The following is a 14,369-nucleotide window of genomic DNA, read 5'->3' as shown; positions in this document are numbered from 1 at the left end:
CTCTTATGTCCTCCCCACTCCCTACATCCCAGTGTGGTAGTTTCCTCCATCTCTTCTGTATAGGTGTCAGCAGGGAGAGCATTGAAAGCAAAGGAGGGATAGTCTCTGGCATTACCCATGGTACAATCTGGACCGGTGAACAGCTGTGTCCCCTCAGTTCTCCAACCTGGGGGACCCTTTACACTGCTTTGCTATGAGAGCTACCGCTCCTGGTCTGCACTCACACAACCTCCAGCGTGTAAATCACTCCCAGTTATACTGTATGAGTGCGATGGCCCGCTACTCATGAATTACACCAGCAAACTCCCAGTCTCAGACACTCCCCCAGAAATATATGGTTTGTACTGCCCAGCCCTCCTTTTTCCCAGGGGTAAAATGGGATCCCCCTTTACATGGGGGTTGTACCCCTCCTTCTGTGACTTGCACTCATTGGACAACAAGGCTTGCTCAAAGGCATCAGCCAGTGTAGCCATCTCTGCTACAGATTTTACAGATTTATCCCACAGACTATTTTTTACATTGTCAGTGCATATACTCAAGAAATGTTCTTGAGCAATGAGATCAAGCAATTGGTCATAATTTTCAACACCTTTCCCTTTTGCCCATTTTCTTATTAGGTCACACATCTTATAAACATATTCACTGGACTCATGCCAGCACTCCTTTTAGATTTCTAAATTTCACCCTATACACTTCAGGAGTGATTTGAAACCTTTGTAAAACAGCTTTCTTATATTCAGAATATATCAAAGCTTCACCAGTTGGCATTTCATGAAATATACTCAAAGCTTTACCAGAGAGTTTTGCAACCAGTTTGGGAGCTTTCTTGTCCTCAGGAATCTTATGGACTTCACATTGCTTTTCAATTGTGGTGAAGTATTCCTCAGTGCAGTCTGGCTCTTCATATGCAGGACACAACTTGTCCCAGCTGAGAGTTCCCTGAGTGGAGGGAGATTTTGGTGACCCTGGGATCTTTCTGTGCTTTTCTAACAGTTATGGGTAGTAATTCCTCTTCCTCTCCTCCATGGCTCACTTCTGGGCTTCAGTTTCTTTTTGCTTTAACTACATGGCTCTCCTATTGGTGGCTTCTTCAGCTCCAGTGCAGCAGCTAATTCTCTCTTCTTCAGCTCCAATGCAGCAGCTCCTTCTTTCAGTCTCATTTCTACCTGCCACTTTTGGAATGTGTGTTCAGTCTCTCTTTCTTCTGCTTCCAATCTGGCCAGTTCTAATTTTGCAGTTGCTTTGCTGGCATTCATTTTTATACTTTTCAGTTTCTATATCCCTCATCCAAAATAAGTAAACAGAAAACAACAAATAGCAACCTCTCTTTGACTGTTTCCAGCCACTGCATTTGAGACTCACTTAAAATCTCTATGCCAGTGCTTAAAGAGTAAACTTTACTTAGGCTAACAAGCAGTGCATAGATCCTGCCAACTACACCACTGTGACATTGCCCAGGGTACCATCTGGACTGATGGGTGGCTGTCCCCTCAATTCCCCAACCTGGAGTGCCTTTTACACTGCTTGGCTGTGAGAGCAACCACTCTTGGTCTGCTCACACACAGCCTCCAGCATGTAAGTTATTCCCAGTTATACTGCATGAGTACTATATGAGTACTATCAGTCATTCCTGAATTATATTACAGAGTGACACCAGCAAACTCCAAGTCCCTGACTTCCTCCCAGAAATGTGTGTCTTATACTGCACAACACTCTTCTGGATCATACAAGCTTTATATAAAGTCCATCCTTTCATTAATAGAAAATGATATGCACAAATCCCGTTATCCCAAATGAAGTTTCCCAAACACTTCAATCCAAACACACTGGTTTAGATAAAACAATAAAACAAAAGTATTAACTACAGAAAGATAGATTTTAAGTGATTACAAGTAATGAGGCATAAAATCGGCATTGGTTACAGGAAAATAAAAGTACATTGCAACTAATGCCTAACTTAACAAGTTAAAGTGAATGCAGAGCAAAGGTCTCTCTCAACACGTCTCATCAGCCTTACGGTTGAACTCCTTTCAGTCAGGAACTCTCCCTCAGTCCAATGCTTTTTCCTTTGTTCAAGTGTTGTTGATGCCATGAGTAGAGAGAAAGGAAGAGATGACTCGGAGCATTTGCTCTCTCCTCTTATCGTCATTTCTCTTGTCCAAGAATCATCTCCAGCTGAGGTTCAGGAGACAGAAAGTCTGTGTGGACAGGAACCTCATGCTACTTCTTTTTCAAAACATAGATTCTTTGCCAACACCCTCTCTCCTGTGGAAGAATGGCCACTTTAGATGGTCCACTTGATCTTGCTGACACTTGGCTGAGGTGTGGCTAACCTTTTGTCTCTGGAGAAATGGTCTGTGACTGCTCTCCAGAACGTGTTGGTACATGTCTCAGGAATATCACACAGCGCAATCTTATAACTTTACATACAGTGTTATCCCACACATTTTATCAAGGCAATAATGATCAGCAAATCATGAGTTTTCAAATGATACCCCACATGGCATACTTTGTAGAGGTTTTACTATATTCTTGTAAAAGGGGTGAACATAGGGGTACAGACTGTCACAGTGTTTCTGCTCTCAGTTCCTGTGCCTGGCATCAGAGCAGTCCTTGCTTCCAAGAGGACAACTGCAAGGAAAGTCCCGCTAAGCCCCTGTTCCCTCATGCTGAAACATGCTCAGTTGTTCTACGGGGATGGTGCCGCACAGTCTGGTCACTCATAGTAGCTTGTGGGGAATAGGGCAGGCTTAGTGCAGGTGTAATCTTTGGAGAATTTAGCTGCCAAACTCTAACCAGTCTCTACTGAGCATGTACAAACTGACATCTTTCAGAGGGCTCTCTCTAAGTTAGCCAAATGGGGGGCGCATTTTCACAAGACCATCAAAAGGCAAATCCCTGAAACCAGGGAAACCCCTTGCTAAATTTGAAGACCCTGCCCCAAAGCATGGAGGTGACAGAGCTGCTCTGTGAAACAGTTGACTTTTTTAAAAACATGAGCAAAATGATATATTTTCCCCTAACCTTGTTCGGAGAAATGGTTGAACCATTTTAGCTGAAACTTTCCAAAAAATATTCAAACTTAGGTGGACATCGGCACAGAAAATTTCAGTCCAAGTAGTCAAAGTCTGGCAAAGGTATACACAAATGAAAATATGGTTTTATATTGGGAAGTGTCTGGCAACCTTAACTACAGGAGAAGCTACGAGCTCTGCCTACAATAAACGTCCAATTCTGCTTTGACGCTTACTAACCTATTTGACTCAATGACATGCTGCTGGAGTGAGTGCCACAGGTTAATTATTGTATATAATAGTTTCCTTTCATTTGTTATAAATGTATTCTCTCCCTCAGGGATATGCTTGCTTTCCAGTGGCTCTCTCTCCAACTTAGGTACTTACATGGCCCCCACAGTATCTGAGTATCTAGCTAACTTTAATAGATTTATTCTCACAACGCCCCTGTGAGGTGGAGACATGCTATTATCCCCACTTAACAAATAGGGATGTGAGGCACAGACTAAGTGTCTTGCCCAGGGTCATAGGTTTTTGTTGGTGGAGCAGGAGTTGAACCAATGCTCCCACTGCCTGAGCTAGTACTCTAACTATTGGGCCTTCTTTCCTCTCTACTAATGACTGCTGAATCTCTAAAGGTTCAGAGATCCATCCAAAAGTTCAAATGCTTATTGCAATCCCTTCACTCCACAGGACTCATGAGAACAGTCCTTCTTGCACATGATTTCCAGGACTACCACAGTGGTTTGGGCTAGTTTGAGAATACCACGAGTGCAGCCTTCCCCTGGGTATTTTGATATTTCTGATGGAAAACAGAAAACTCAGATGTGTGAGACCTTAACTAAAATCAATCACACTGAAGACCCACATTGAAACATGATCTCAGAGATCAGTCAGTTCACGTTCAACATGAAGGCTGAGGTTGGTTCTTGTTTATCCAAACTGCTTTATCTTGACCCAATTTACAGTCAAACTCTGAGGTACTCAAGTAAAACTGAGAGGTTTCAGGGACAAATGATTCTGATAGAAGTTTTACCTGTGAAAAACCTTCAGGATTTGGTCCTCAGACAGCACACTTCTGTCTTAATTTGGCTAGTTCACCAGCATACTGCATGTGGAACAATATACTACTGTACATTATAGGGAACAACACAATCTAGCTATCAGCCTTTACCCCATGCTCTTTACTGGAGTTGCTGAACAAAGGGGTATCCTATCCTGGATGACAGACACACTAAAACAGAATAGGTCTTTGCCATTTCTAAGACTAACTCCTCTATATGATCCCACCTCCTAGTCCTGGAGGATCTTTCTTTACCTTCAGCAGCTGTGGCACTTTGAGCCTGAAAGTGCTTTTGTCTAATTTTCAACCCCCTGCAGCAGTGAAGCCAACTGACTATTGTTACGCTCCCTTCCCTCTCCGCAGGACTAAAGACTGACTGAAGTGAGCCAGGCTGTTCTTGGCAAGCACAGGTTTCAAATTCTGCCATCCGCTGTCAACAGTTGATGCTAGTCATTTATTTAAAGCCCAGTCCTGCCGTGGCTACATTTTGCCTTCACTGTCCTATATCTCCTGTTCACCCCAATCCTGAGGCAGCTCCCCAGTTCCTGTGCACAGTAGGGCGGGTAGCAACATTGCCCTCCACAGTGCTTGAGCCACAGACTGACTGACAGCTGGATTTACAGTCACCTTTGGGTGTCAGGGTATAAAAGTTCGAGTCAAGTATTGGCAGTGTCTATTTCTGTTTGTCATGCAGGCAAAATCACTGCATCATGATGCCATGTCCTGAGATCAAGCAGTTGTGTCAGTATGTGATGAAGCTGTGATGTAACCTCATGATACAGATAACGTGGAGTCATCACAACATGATTCAGTCTGCAGGGCTTTGTTGTGTGAGCAGTTTTTCAGTTCCAATCCCTGTGCAATCCCTTCCCATGAGTTTCACCCTGAGCTGCAAAGTAAAACTCAGTTGAAACAGACAACTCCTGTCCGATTTGGGGTTGAAACCAACATGGCCTGCACTGTTTCCACGTATAACCATTACTGCATTTCCAGACTTCAGGTCCCCCGAAGCTCACGTTTCTGCAACTTATCCCCAGCCCAACACTCACCAAAAGATTTGTGACCCTTAGTTTCTAGGAGATACAATCAACAATATTACTGAGATCTTCATGTTTCCACAGCACTGCACATACATTCATTCATTCATTCTCCCAGACCACTCTGACGCTGGCCCAAATTTGCCTGGCTCTGAATGTCATTACACACATTTCACCTAACTATAAATTGGATGCCTACAGGTAGCTCTGAATTCTGACTCCTGCAAGCCAGGCTCATGACAGGGACTTGGAATCAGGAATGTCCTGTGAGTTTTATCACAGTGTTGGTCACTCCGGGGTATAACAAATTGCCACAAACAAAAACTAAGGACAAGCAGAAAGTTAGAGTTTGATCCTACAGCAACACAGTATAAGGAAGTGTCAAGGTTCCTCCCCCACTCTGAACTCTAGGGTACAGATGTGGGGACCTGCATGAAAAACCTCCTAAGCTTATCTTTACCAGCTTAGGTCAAAACTTCCCCAAGGTACAAAATATTACACCCGTTATCCTTGGACTGGCCGCTACCACCACCAAACTAATACTGGTTACTGGGGAAGAGCTGTTTGGACGCGTCCTTCCCCCCAAAATACTTCCCAAAACCTTGCACCCCACTTCCTGGACAAGGTTTGGTAAAAAGCCTCACCAATTTGCCTAGGTGACTACAGACCCAGACCCTTGGATCTTAAGAACAATGAACAATCCTCCCAACACTTGCACCCCCCTTTCCTGGGAAATGTTGGATAAAAAGCCTCACCAATTTGCATAGGTGACCACAGACCCAAACCCTTGGATCTGAGAACAATGAAAAAGCATTCAGTGTTTTACAAGAAGACTTTTAATAAAAAATAGAAGTAAATAGAAATAAAGAAATCCCCCCTGTAAAATCAGGATGGTAGATATCTTACAGGGTAATTAGATTCAAAAACATAGAGAACCCCTCTAGGCAAACCTTAAGTTACAAAAAAGAGACACAGACAGAAATAGTTATTCTATTCAGCACAATTCTTTTCTCAGCCATTTAAAGAAATCATAATCTAACACATACCTAGCTAGATTACTTACTAAAAGTTCTAAGGCTCCATTCCTGGTCTATCCCTGGCAAAGAGGACTGCAGACAGACACAGACCCTTTGTTTCTCTCCCTCCTCCCAGCTTTTGAAAGTATCTTGTCTCCTCATTGGTCATTTTGGTCAGGTGCCAGCGAGGTTACCTTTAGCTTCTTAACCCTTTACAGGTGAGAGGAGCTTTCCCCTGGCCAGGAGGGATTTCAAAGGGGTTTACCCTTCCCTTTATATTTATGACAGGAAGCAAAGAATTTATGGTGTGGTGCTTCCCTGACACAGCACCACTCAAAATGGCAGCATGCACTCGGGTGTAGGTGGGTCAGGGGAATTCTCAAACCCCTGTTCAGAAAACCCAGTTTTGCAGTCATCTAACCCGGTAAAGTGTATGGGGGAAGCTTCAGGACTGACATTATGCATAGATGCTATACATGGCTGCCTACAGTGCTGAATTATTAGGGGCCCGGTCAAACAGGGTGACTTTCCTTTAAGGGCACACTTGCAGCACTAGGAACACCAGCAGTAGCCAGGGTGAGGCTGGGCACCAAACTGTGTAGTGCTGGCCTTGGAAGCTGTACCATTAAGAATAAATCTTGCACTTCTAAAGCCTAAAAATCCCAACTGCCCTGCAGGGAGAATTCTATTGATCTACAGTGAGTTCCTGTTAAATAAAATCCTTCCCCTCCTGCAGAGCAGGTGAATTGCAAAGCCCCAGAACTATACAGTGCTTTGCACACAGTATCTAATTAATCCCCACAACCTTCATTGGAGGTGATTCAGTATCATTATCTCCAATAAAGATAGGAAAATTAAGGCACAGCGAGGGGAGTGACTTGCCCAAGGTCACACAGGACATCCATGACTGAGCTGGGAACAGAACCCAAGAGTCCTAATCCCCAAACATGTGGTCCAGTCACTAGACTGTGCTACGAAGTGGGGGAGGCCAGAGGGCAAAAACAGATGAAAGCCCTATGATTCTGCCAACAATCCACAGTTGTGTTTCAACAAGTACATTCCAGCCGCACTCCAGTCCTAATAGCCAAATATTACTGAGAAATTGATCTCAATAAAAAGTAACATTACCAAAGGGAAGTTCCATTTTCTTTGTTAAGTGGGCCTACTGCTATCATTTTTTTTTTTTTACACTCATCCAGCTTATTCTGAGCACGGCACCGGGCGCAATACAGGGGCAAAAACAATTAACGGAACCGTCTGGGATTTGAACGGTCTATAGATCAAATGTCTTTTATTTGCTAAGCTCTGTCTCATTTGGCCTAGAATGGATGTGTCTTGGCTGCCTGCACTGGCAATAATTGTGCCTCATATATCCCCAATCAGACGCCTTTAAATGATCAGACAGAACTAGCAACAATGAGAAGAAGGTGTGGTGACATTCACTGTACTTGAGAAATTGCTGACTGTCTTCTACAGATTTGCCCTTGGCACAGGTGAGTTTGGAGGCACCTTGCCACTAGTGTTGTGATAACTGGGCCTAAAAATTTACCCTAATTGTGAGGTCACCTGTACAACTGTGGGAAAGTTTATTAAGTTTCTCAATAACCTATGATAACAAATGTTTATAGGAAAAGGTGCAACAGGGAGGCAGGGCTGAATTAGTCCAAACAAAAAGGCCTACTGGTTCAATTCAAGGACTGTGTTGAGATCGTGTCTTGTAAACACGAAAAATGAGGGACCAGAAATCAATCACACTGATACACAGTGGTGTATCAAAGATTACGTCTAACTGGTGGACAAAATAATGAGGGGATGAGCTATTTCCCCTTCACTCCTTTTTGGGGTCCTTAACATCAGAGAGACTTTAAAAGGGAAATTGGTGGATGGATGGAGGCAAGCACAATGCTGGCACACTGGAAGATCAGAGAAGGGGAAGGAGAAGCTTCACCATCACAGCTGCCACCCCCACCGTGTCCTGGGAGCCTGGACATTCTTCATCTAATCCTGAGAGGTGTCCTGACCAGACCAGACCAGAGAAAGGGAGCCAAAGGACATTGCTACCTCCACCAGCTTCAGCTGAATCTCAACCACCACCTCGGATGAGAGACTTTGTCTCTCCTACCTCTGTCCTGTGTCCTTTCCCTTCACTACCATTTTTCTTCTCTTTCCTGTCCCTTTTCTTCTGCATTCTGTCTAATTAGAGTCTGGCTTGCCCAGCCAAGACTGTATATTCTGCATCACTGCTGTAAGCCTGTGACCAGAACGAGGCAGCTAAATGAACTGTCCTAAACAGTCGGACAATGCTATGGTTTGCCAGGTCTCGGGGTGGCTAATAAGACCATGTGCTGTGCCTGTATTTCCAGCAGTGAGGCTGCAAGTGAGAGTCAACACGAGTGACAGAAACTGCATTTTCTATCTTTGCTGGGGTTTTTCTTCCCTCTTGTTTGTGTTTGTCGTGTTTCATCTTTGAAGAAATGGGCTCGGACTTTAACTACAACAGTAACAACAACAGCCCTTCTCAACTACCTTTTTCTCTTTCCCTCAAAAAGAACAGTTATTACCAAATAATTGTCAAATAAGAGGGGTTCCCTTCTAAAAACTCTCAACAGTTAAAGTGAAAGGGATTTACATTTCAAATACTTTAATAAAAGGTTAAACAGATATTTAATGGTGTGTTTGCCATGGTACAAAGCAGGCTGAGGTCTCTGTATACCAAACCCTGAGCCTTGTTTAACAGTGCTTAATGTTGGACAGTGACTGGGTCACGTTAACACCTTTAACTCTCTGGGTCCATTTATTCCATCTAAATTAATACAATACTACGGTACCCTACTGGATGGCTCTGCCAGCAACTCAGCCATCAGTGCAGGCTGTTGAAGGAGAGAGACACAGACAGGGGGATACCTTCCTTGTCTGTCAACCAAGCCTGTGCTAAAGCAAAAGGATCAGCAGGACCCCAGCCTGCACCTGGGACTGCTACCAATAAGCCACCTGGAACTCATCACACACAGCCACATTTTGTGCCCCAACAGATGAAAGACAGAACTCAGAGAGGGAGAGACACTGAACCTGGGGAAAAGAGACTTCAGAACTGGGAGGAAGGATCCCCACTCCCCAGGGTACCATCAGCTCAGATGAAAGTAAGATTAACTGATCCTTGGGGCAGAGGGTGAGGGGGAACCATCACAGAAGGAATGCTCCCTGGTAACCTGGGTAGGGATTGGCACTATCAAACGGGAGTAGAGTTTCCTTTGTACTCAGGGTGGTGAGGACCATTGGGTGGGAGAGACTCAGATCCCACTAAGCCATCAAAGTGAGGAGAAGAGTCCCCGGAGCTTGGGGGCACCATCCTAATAACCCAACTTTAAGTCCAGGAGCAGCACAGTCTTGTCCCCACTGAGCTCCTACACACACCCAGTTTGGTAAGCATGATCTCAAAGCACACTTGACTTACCCCGCTCACACGTTTTGCCCCAGTAGCCAGTGCCAGTGCAGTCGCAGATGAAGCGGTTCCAGCCGTCCTTGCAGAGAGCATTGTTCTTACATGGGTAACTGTCGCACTGCTTGGTGCTGAGCCGGGTGCAGGAGGATTTGACCCCGGCAGCATTCTGCACCTCCGCCAGCTGCCGGATGTTCTTGCTCCGTCCATCGATGAACAGGTCCCGGATGCAGCCTACATAGCCATAGTTCAGCATGGCCGTCCAGAGTTCTGTGGGGAGGATGAGGCCTGCCCGGTTCTCAGGTAGCCCACCTAGGTACATGTCCCCTTCCAGGTCCAAGATTTCACTCTCCCCACTGGCAGTGAATGGGGTGCGCCTGCTGTTCACTGATATGGTACCTGGGGTAAGGAGGAAAAGGAAACATCAGCCAACAGCTCCACTGACAGCGCAGGTCTAGTTCAGTTCCTGTGGTCCTTGAATGCAGGTTAACGATGATGGTTTCAGCTGGGGAGACTGACGATCCCCAGTAAAACACAACACTGACTGAAAAAGTGTGTCCTACACTGCCCCTCCCCACCTCTTCCCCCCAGCCACAGGCTCTAAACTCTTCCAGGCAGGGACTGTGTGTCCATGTGTGCTTCTACAGCACAAAGTACAATGGGGTCCCACTCCTGATTAGGGACTCCAGGTGCTACAATAATACACACATTCAATAACATGGTCTTAATTCTCCTCCTGTCTTGTAGGAAGAGAGGGTCTTTCTTTAAAAAAAGAAAAAAAAAAGAGCAAAAACCCAGGAACTCAGTGTTATTCAATGGGATTCACCCTGCAAGGCAGGAAATCACAAAGTGCAGCTTTGGAATTAGAAGGCTCTGGTACTATATAGGATTAAAATAAATAGTACTCATACTAATACATAGCTCTTATACAATGCTATTCATCAGCAGACCTCAATGCGTTTTACAAAGAAGGTACCATTATCCCCATTTCACAGGTGGGAAAATGGGGAGACAGAGAGGTGAAGGTGAACTCCAAAAGAGAGAGTTCTTATTATTATTTGTAGTATTATTATTTGTAGTATTATTTGTATTATTTGTAGTATTATTTGCTTCTAGGCTTCAAGCTGAAAGCCCCATTGTGCAAGGCACTGTACATACATACTTGAAGAGGCAGTACCTGCCATGAAGAGTTTACAATCAAGCAGACAAAGGGTACAAGGGAAAAACAAAGAAGTGTAAAGACTAACACAAGATCGTCCAATGGGTCAGTGGCAGAGATAAAAGCAGAACCCAGGTCTCTGACAGGCCAGCCCAGTGCAGTCTACTAGACCACACTGCTTCTCATTCAGGACTTCAGCTGTTTTTGAAATAGGGACACCAGCCCACCAATCCGCTTTGAACTAAGAATCAGAAACTTGTTCCATCTAGCTCTAAATCATCACGTGTGATTGCCCTGTCATTAAGATACTCTGTGTCCCCAGAAGGGACTGTCTATGCTTTAAGATTAATTCCAGATCACTGCATTCTTTATCCTACACCCCTAGGAGGGGGCAGGGGAGTTTGGTTAATAGAGTTTGCTCTGAGAAAATGCAGTCACATACATATGCCTTTCCCCCCCTTAAGCTGTAATACACATCTTCTTGAACAGAGAACAGAATGCAAATGGGGCATTTCATGTGTGTGATGTTCTATATAACTTAAGGATAATGTCAGAGGCAGCAGAGTGTTTGAGGCATTACAAATTAAAGGCTCAGAGAGAACTGGGGTTGTTTGATGAACCATGTTGTGTAAGTAAATTGCACCACCACAGACATTTTCCACTTTATATGGCAAGAACACAATACGGCTATATACGCAAAGGTAGCACATCACAGAGCAGCAAGGTCACAGTCCCTCTCCACCTGGCTCTGCTGCCACTGCACTTGGAAGGTTGTGTTCATGTTGTGGACAGTATACTGCATTACCAAAAAGAGAGTCAAGAGAAGGGTAACTGAAATGATCAAAAAGAAAAGGAGTACTTGTGGCACCTTAGAGACTAACCAATTTATTAGAGCATAAGCTTTCGTGAGCTACAGCTTATGCTCTAATAAACTGGTTAGTCTCTAAGGTGCCACAAGTACTCCTTTTCTTTTTGCGAATACAGACTAACACGGCTGTTACTCTGAAACCTGAAATGATCAAGGGGCTGGAGAGTCTGACTTATGGGAAAAGGTTAAAAGATCAGATGAAACCTGACTAGCTTGGCCAATCAGCCACAGAGGGAGAGACATAACAGTCTGCAAATACTGAAAAGGCGAAAATACCCAGGAAGGAGAGGAAACACCGAGGCTAAAGATGTAAAGCAAGGAAGAAGAGGATGAAATTCAGACAGGAAGTATGTATCTAGGCTGAGTAATAAGCTAAGCTTCTTGATTGTGAGATGCATTAGGCTCTACAACAGTCTCCCTATGAAAGTGACACAAGTCCCATTACATGGAACTTTTAAGACCAGACTGGAAAAGCCACTGGAGGGACCAATCCAGCACTGGACCTAGGGAGAAGGGACCAGATGAGCTAGGAAATCTTTTCTCTCTCTAACATCTACAATTCTGGGAAGACAGAACAAAGCTCTACCACAGAAATCAGAAGGGCTCTTCTCCCTCATTTCTGACCCCTCAAGGGCCTTAACTGGGGGCCTGTGTAAGCGAGTGGGAGTGCCCAAAAAGGCAGCAACCAGTGAAGGCAGAGCCAGTATGGGAAACAGTACACTGATGCAACCGGACATCCAGTCTGCCAGGAAGCCTTTCAGAGTCAGCAGGGGTGGGATAACATGTGCTCTGTAGCTCAGAATTGGCTGAAAATGTTCTCTTGTAATGAGGTGCAGCATTTCCCAGCTAGAAAGGGTGACAGATTTCATGGACATTACCAGTAGGAGGCTGCCCTGGGGATAGAAAGGTTACAGGATACGGGAGCGGATGTTAGGCATCCAAGTCCGAGCTGTCAGCTCTTGTCAGCATACAGTGAAAATAGAGCTTTGGTTGTGTTGCCAGCCATCACCGACTGAAGCACATGCAGAGCCAAAGGGGACTGGAGATGCCAGAGGTTATGTGAGCAGGACAACTGCCCTGCTTCCCAGCAGCCCCTTTCCTACTCTTGTACCTAGTGGTAGGGAGAACTTGGACCTTTACAGGTGATTCTGCTTAGCTCAGCAGAGCTCAAAGCATGGGAGAACTGGAAGAAAGGAAAGAATCTAATGAGGATGGGGTACCTTATGAATGAGATACAGAACGTCCAGTTCACTGGCTCAAATCTAGCCCAAATCAAAACCAGTTTTCAGTTATTAAAGTCTAACGGTTATTGGATGACCTATGTGAAATGAGTCTGTTGTTTCTCAGTCCAGTTTCTAACAGGTGGATGTCCACGTCACAAAAAGCTCAGGACCTGCTGGCAATCAGCAGAAAAGCCAGGGACTGAACAAACCATGGAGACTGAATTCCCTTCTCATCCCTAGCAGAGGCCCCTGAAGGTTTGAATGCTCAATGCACACTAAAGGGGTTACATGAGGGAACTCTCAGTGCTGGTCCTCCTGTTACCTTGGCAGAAAGGACATCAGAGGGCAGAGCTCTCAATCCAGCAATTTTCACCAGCACAAAATTCAGTTAAAAAAAGAAAAGAACAAATCTGTTCACTGTTGTTCAACAAAGCACATTTAATTTGAAGTCTGTTATCTCTGATCAGGTTTCAGGCAATCAATAAACCTTTCTGCTGAGCAGCAAACAGGTCAGTCCTGCAATCTGCCTCCTTGGGGTGCTCAGGTGACTTCTCCTAGGGGTAATGTCAATCTCAGCTATCATTATGCACCAAAATGTGCCCCTCTCAGGTTGGATTTTAACAAGCTGTTTCAACCAGGACTTTGCTTTTTCATCTTTTTCTTCTTACTCTGGAGCTCTTTTTGTCCAAGGGCCAGGTATGCTCCATGTGAGCAAGCAAAACTGTAGGCAGTAATGAACGCTACTAATTGAGTTTATCCTTGCAAGTTAATTAGATTCTAGCAAATCTACAGAAATCATTTATTTATTTACGTCTTCATTTGTAAAATGTTCCTGTCAATGTCGCTAGGTGCTAATGGAATCAAATTACATACATTAAAACCTAGATGGGCTCAATGTCAAACACAAAGAAACTCCTTTAAACGATCACAGAAATGACCAGCTCTTCAGACAAAGGCCTGGATAAAGAGAGAGGCTGTGCAGTAGTCCCTAAAAGTCAGCTCTTTTGAAAAATCAGGGGAAGCAAATTCCCTCTGCTGAGAACACTCTATTGCAAGCCCCAAGAAGCACAAATCTAGGACCTTTATATTATGGAGATCACAGGCCAAATCCCAGACCTAACTGCAAATGTAGGCAAAATTCCCTTTACAGCAACATATGGCCAGACATTCAACTCCTGATGGTCTAGGACAGGGGTCGGCAGCCTTTCAGAAGTGATGTGCCGAGCCTTCATTTATTCACTCTAATTTAAGGTTTTGTGTGCCAGTAATATATTTTAACATTTTTAGAAGACCTCTTTCTAGAAGTCTATAATATATAACTAAACTATCATTGTACGTAAAGTAAATAAGGTTTTTACAATCTTTAAGAAGCTTCATTTAAAATTAAATTAAAATGCAGAGCCCCTGAGACTGGTGGCCAGAACCTGGGCAGTGTGAGTGCCACTGAAAATCAGCTCGCGTGCCACCTTTGGCATGCGTGCCATAGGTTGCCTACCCCTGGTCTAGGAGAAGTTCAAGCCCAACTGTTCACATATTCACAAGGATCACGT

The 14,369-nt window shown here is 44.5% G+C and overlaps 1 protein-coding gene across 8 annotated transcripts in view; it reads right to left on the bottom strand.

The window, feature by feature from the left end:
• The window catches only part of NRXN3 (neurexin 3), a 1,402,093-nt gene that overhangs the window by 941,126 nt on the left and 446,598 nt on the right, over positions 1–14,369 (bottom strand). For all 8 annotated transcript variants that reach the window (XM_073349326.1, XM_073349323.1, XM_073349320.1 and 5 more), the window contains one exon: positions 9,585–9,968. In XM_073349326.1, the coding sequence (XP_073205427.1) occupies positions 9,585–9,968 (384 nt within the window). The remainder of the gene's footprint in view (positions 1–9,584; positions 9,969–14,369) is intronic.

Source organism: Lepidochelys kempii, chromosome 6 (assembly GCF_965140265.1).
Source record: "Lepidochelys kempii isolate rLepKem1 chromosome 6, rLepKem1.hap2, whole genome shotgun sequence".
NCBI lineage: Eukaryota > Metazoa > Chordata > Testudines > Cheloniidae > Lepidochelys > Lepidochelys kempii.
The sequence above is the reverse complement of the archived record's forward strand: the minus strand, read 5'-3'. Positions and strand labels throughout refer to the sequence as shown.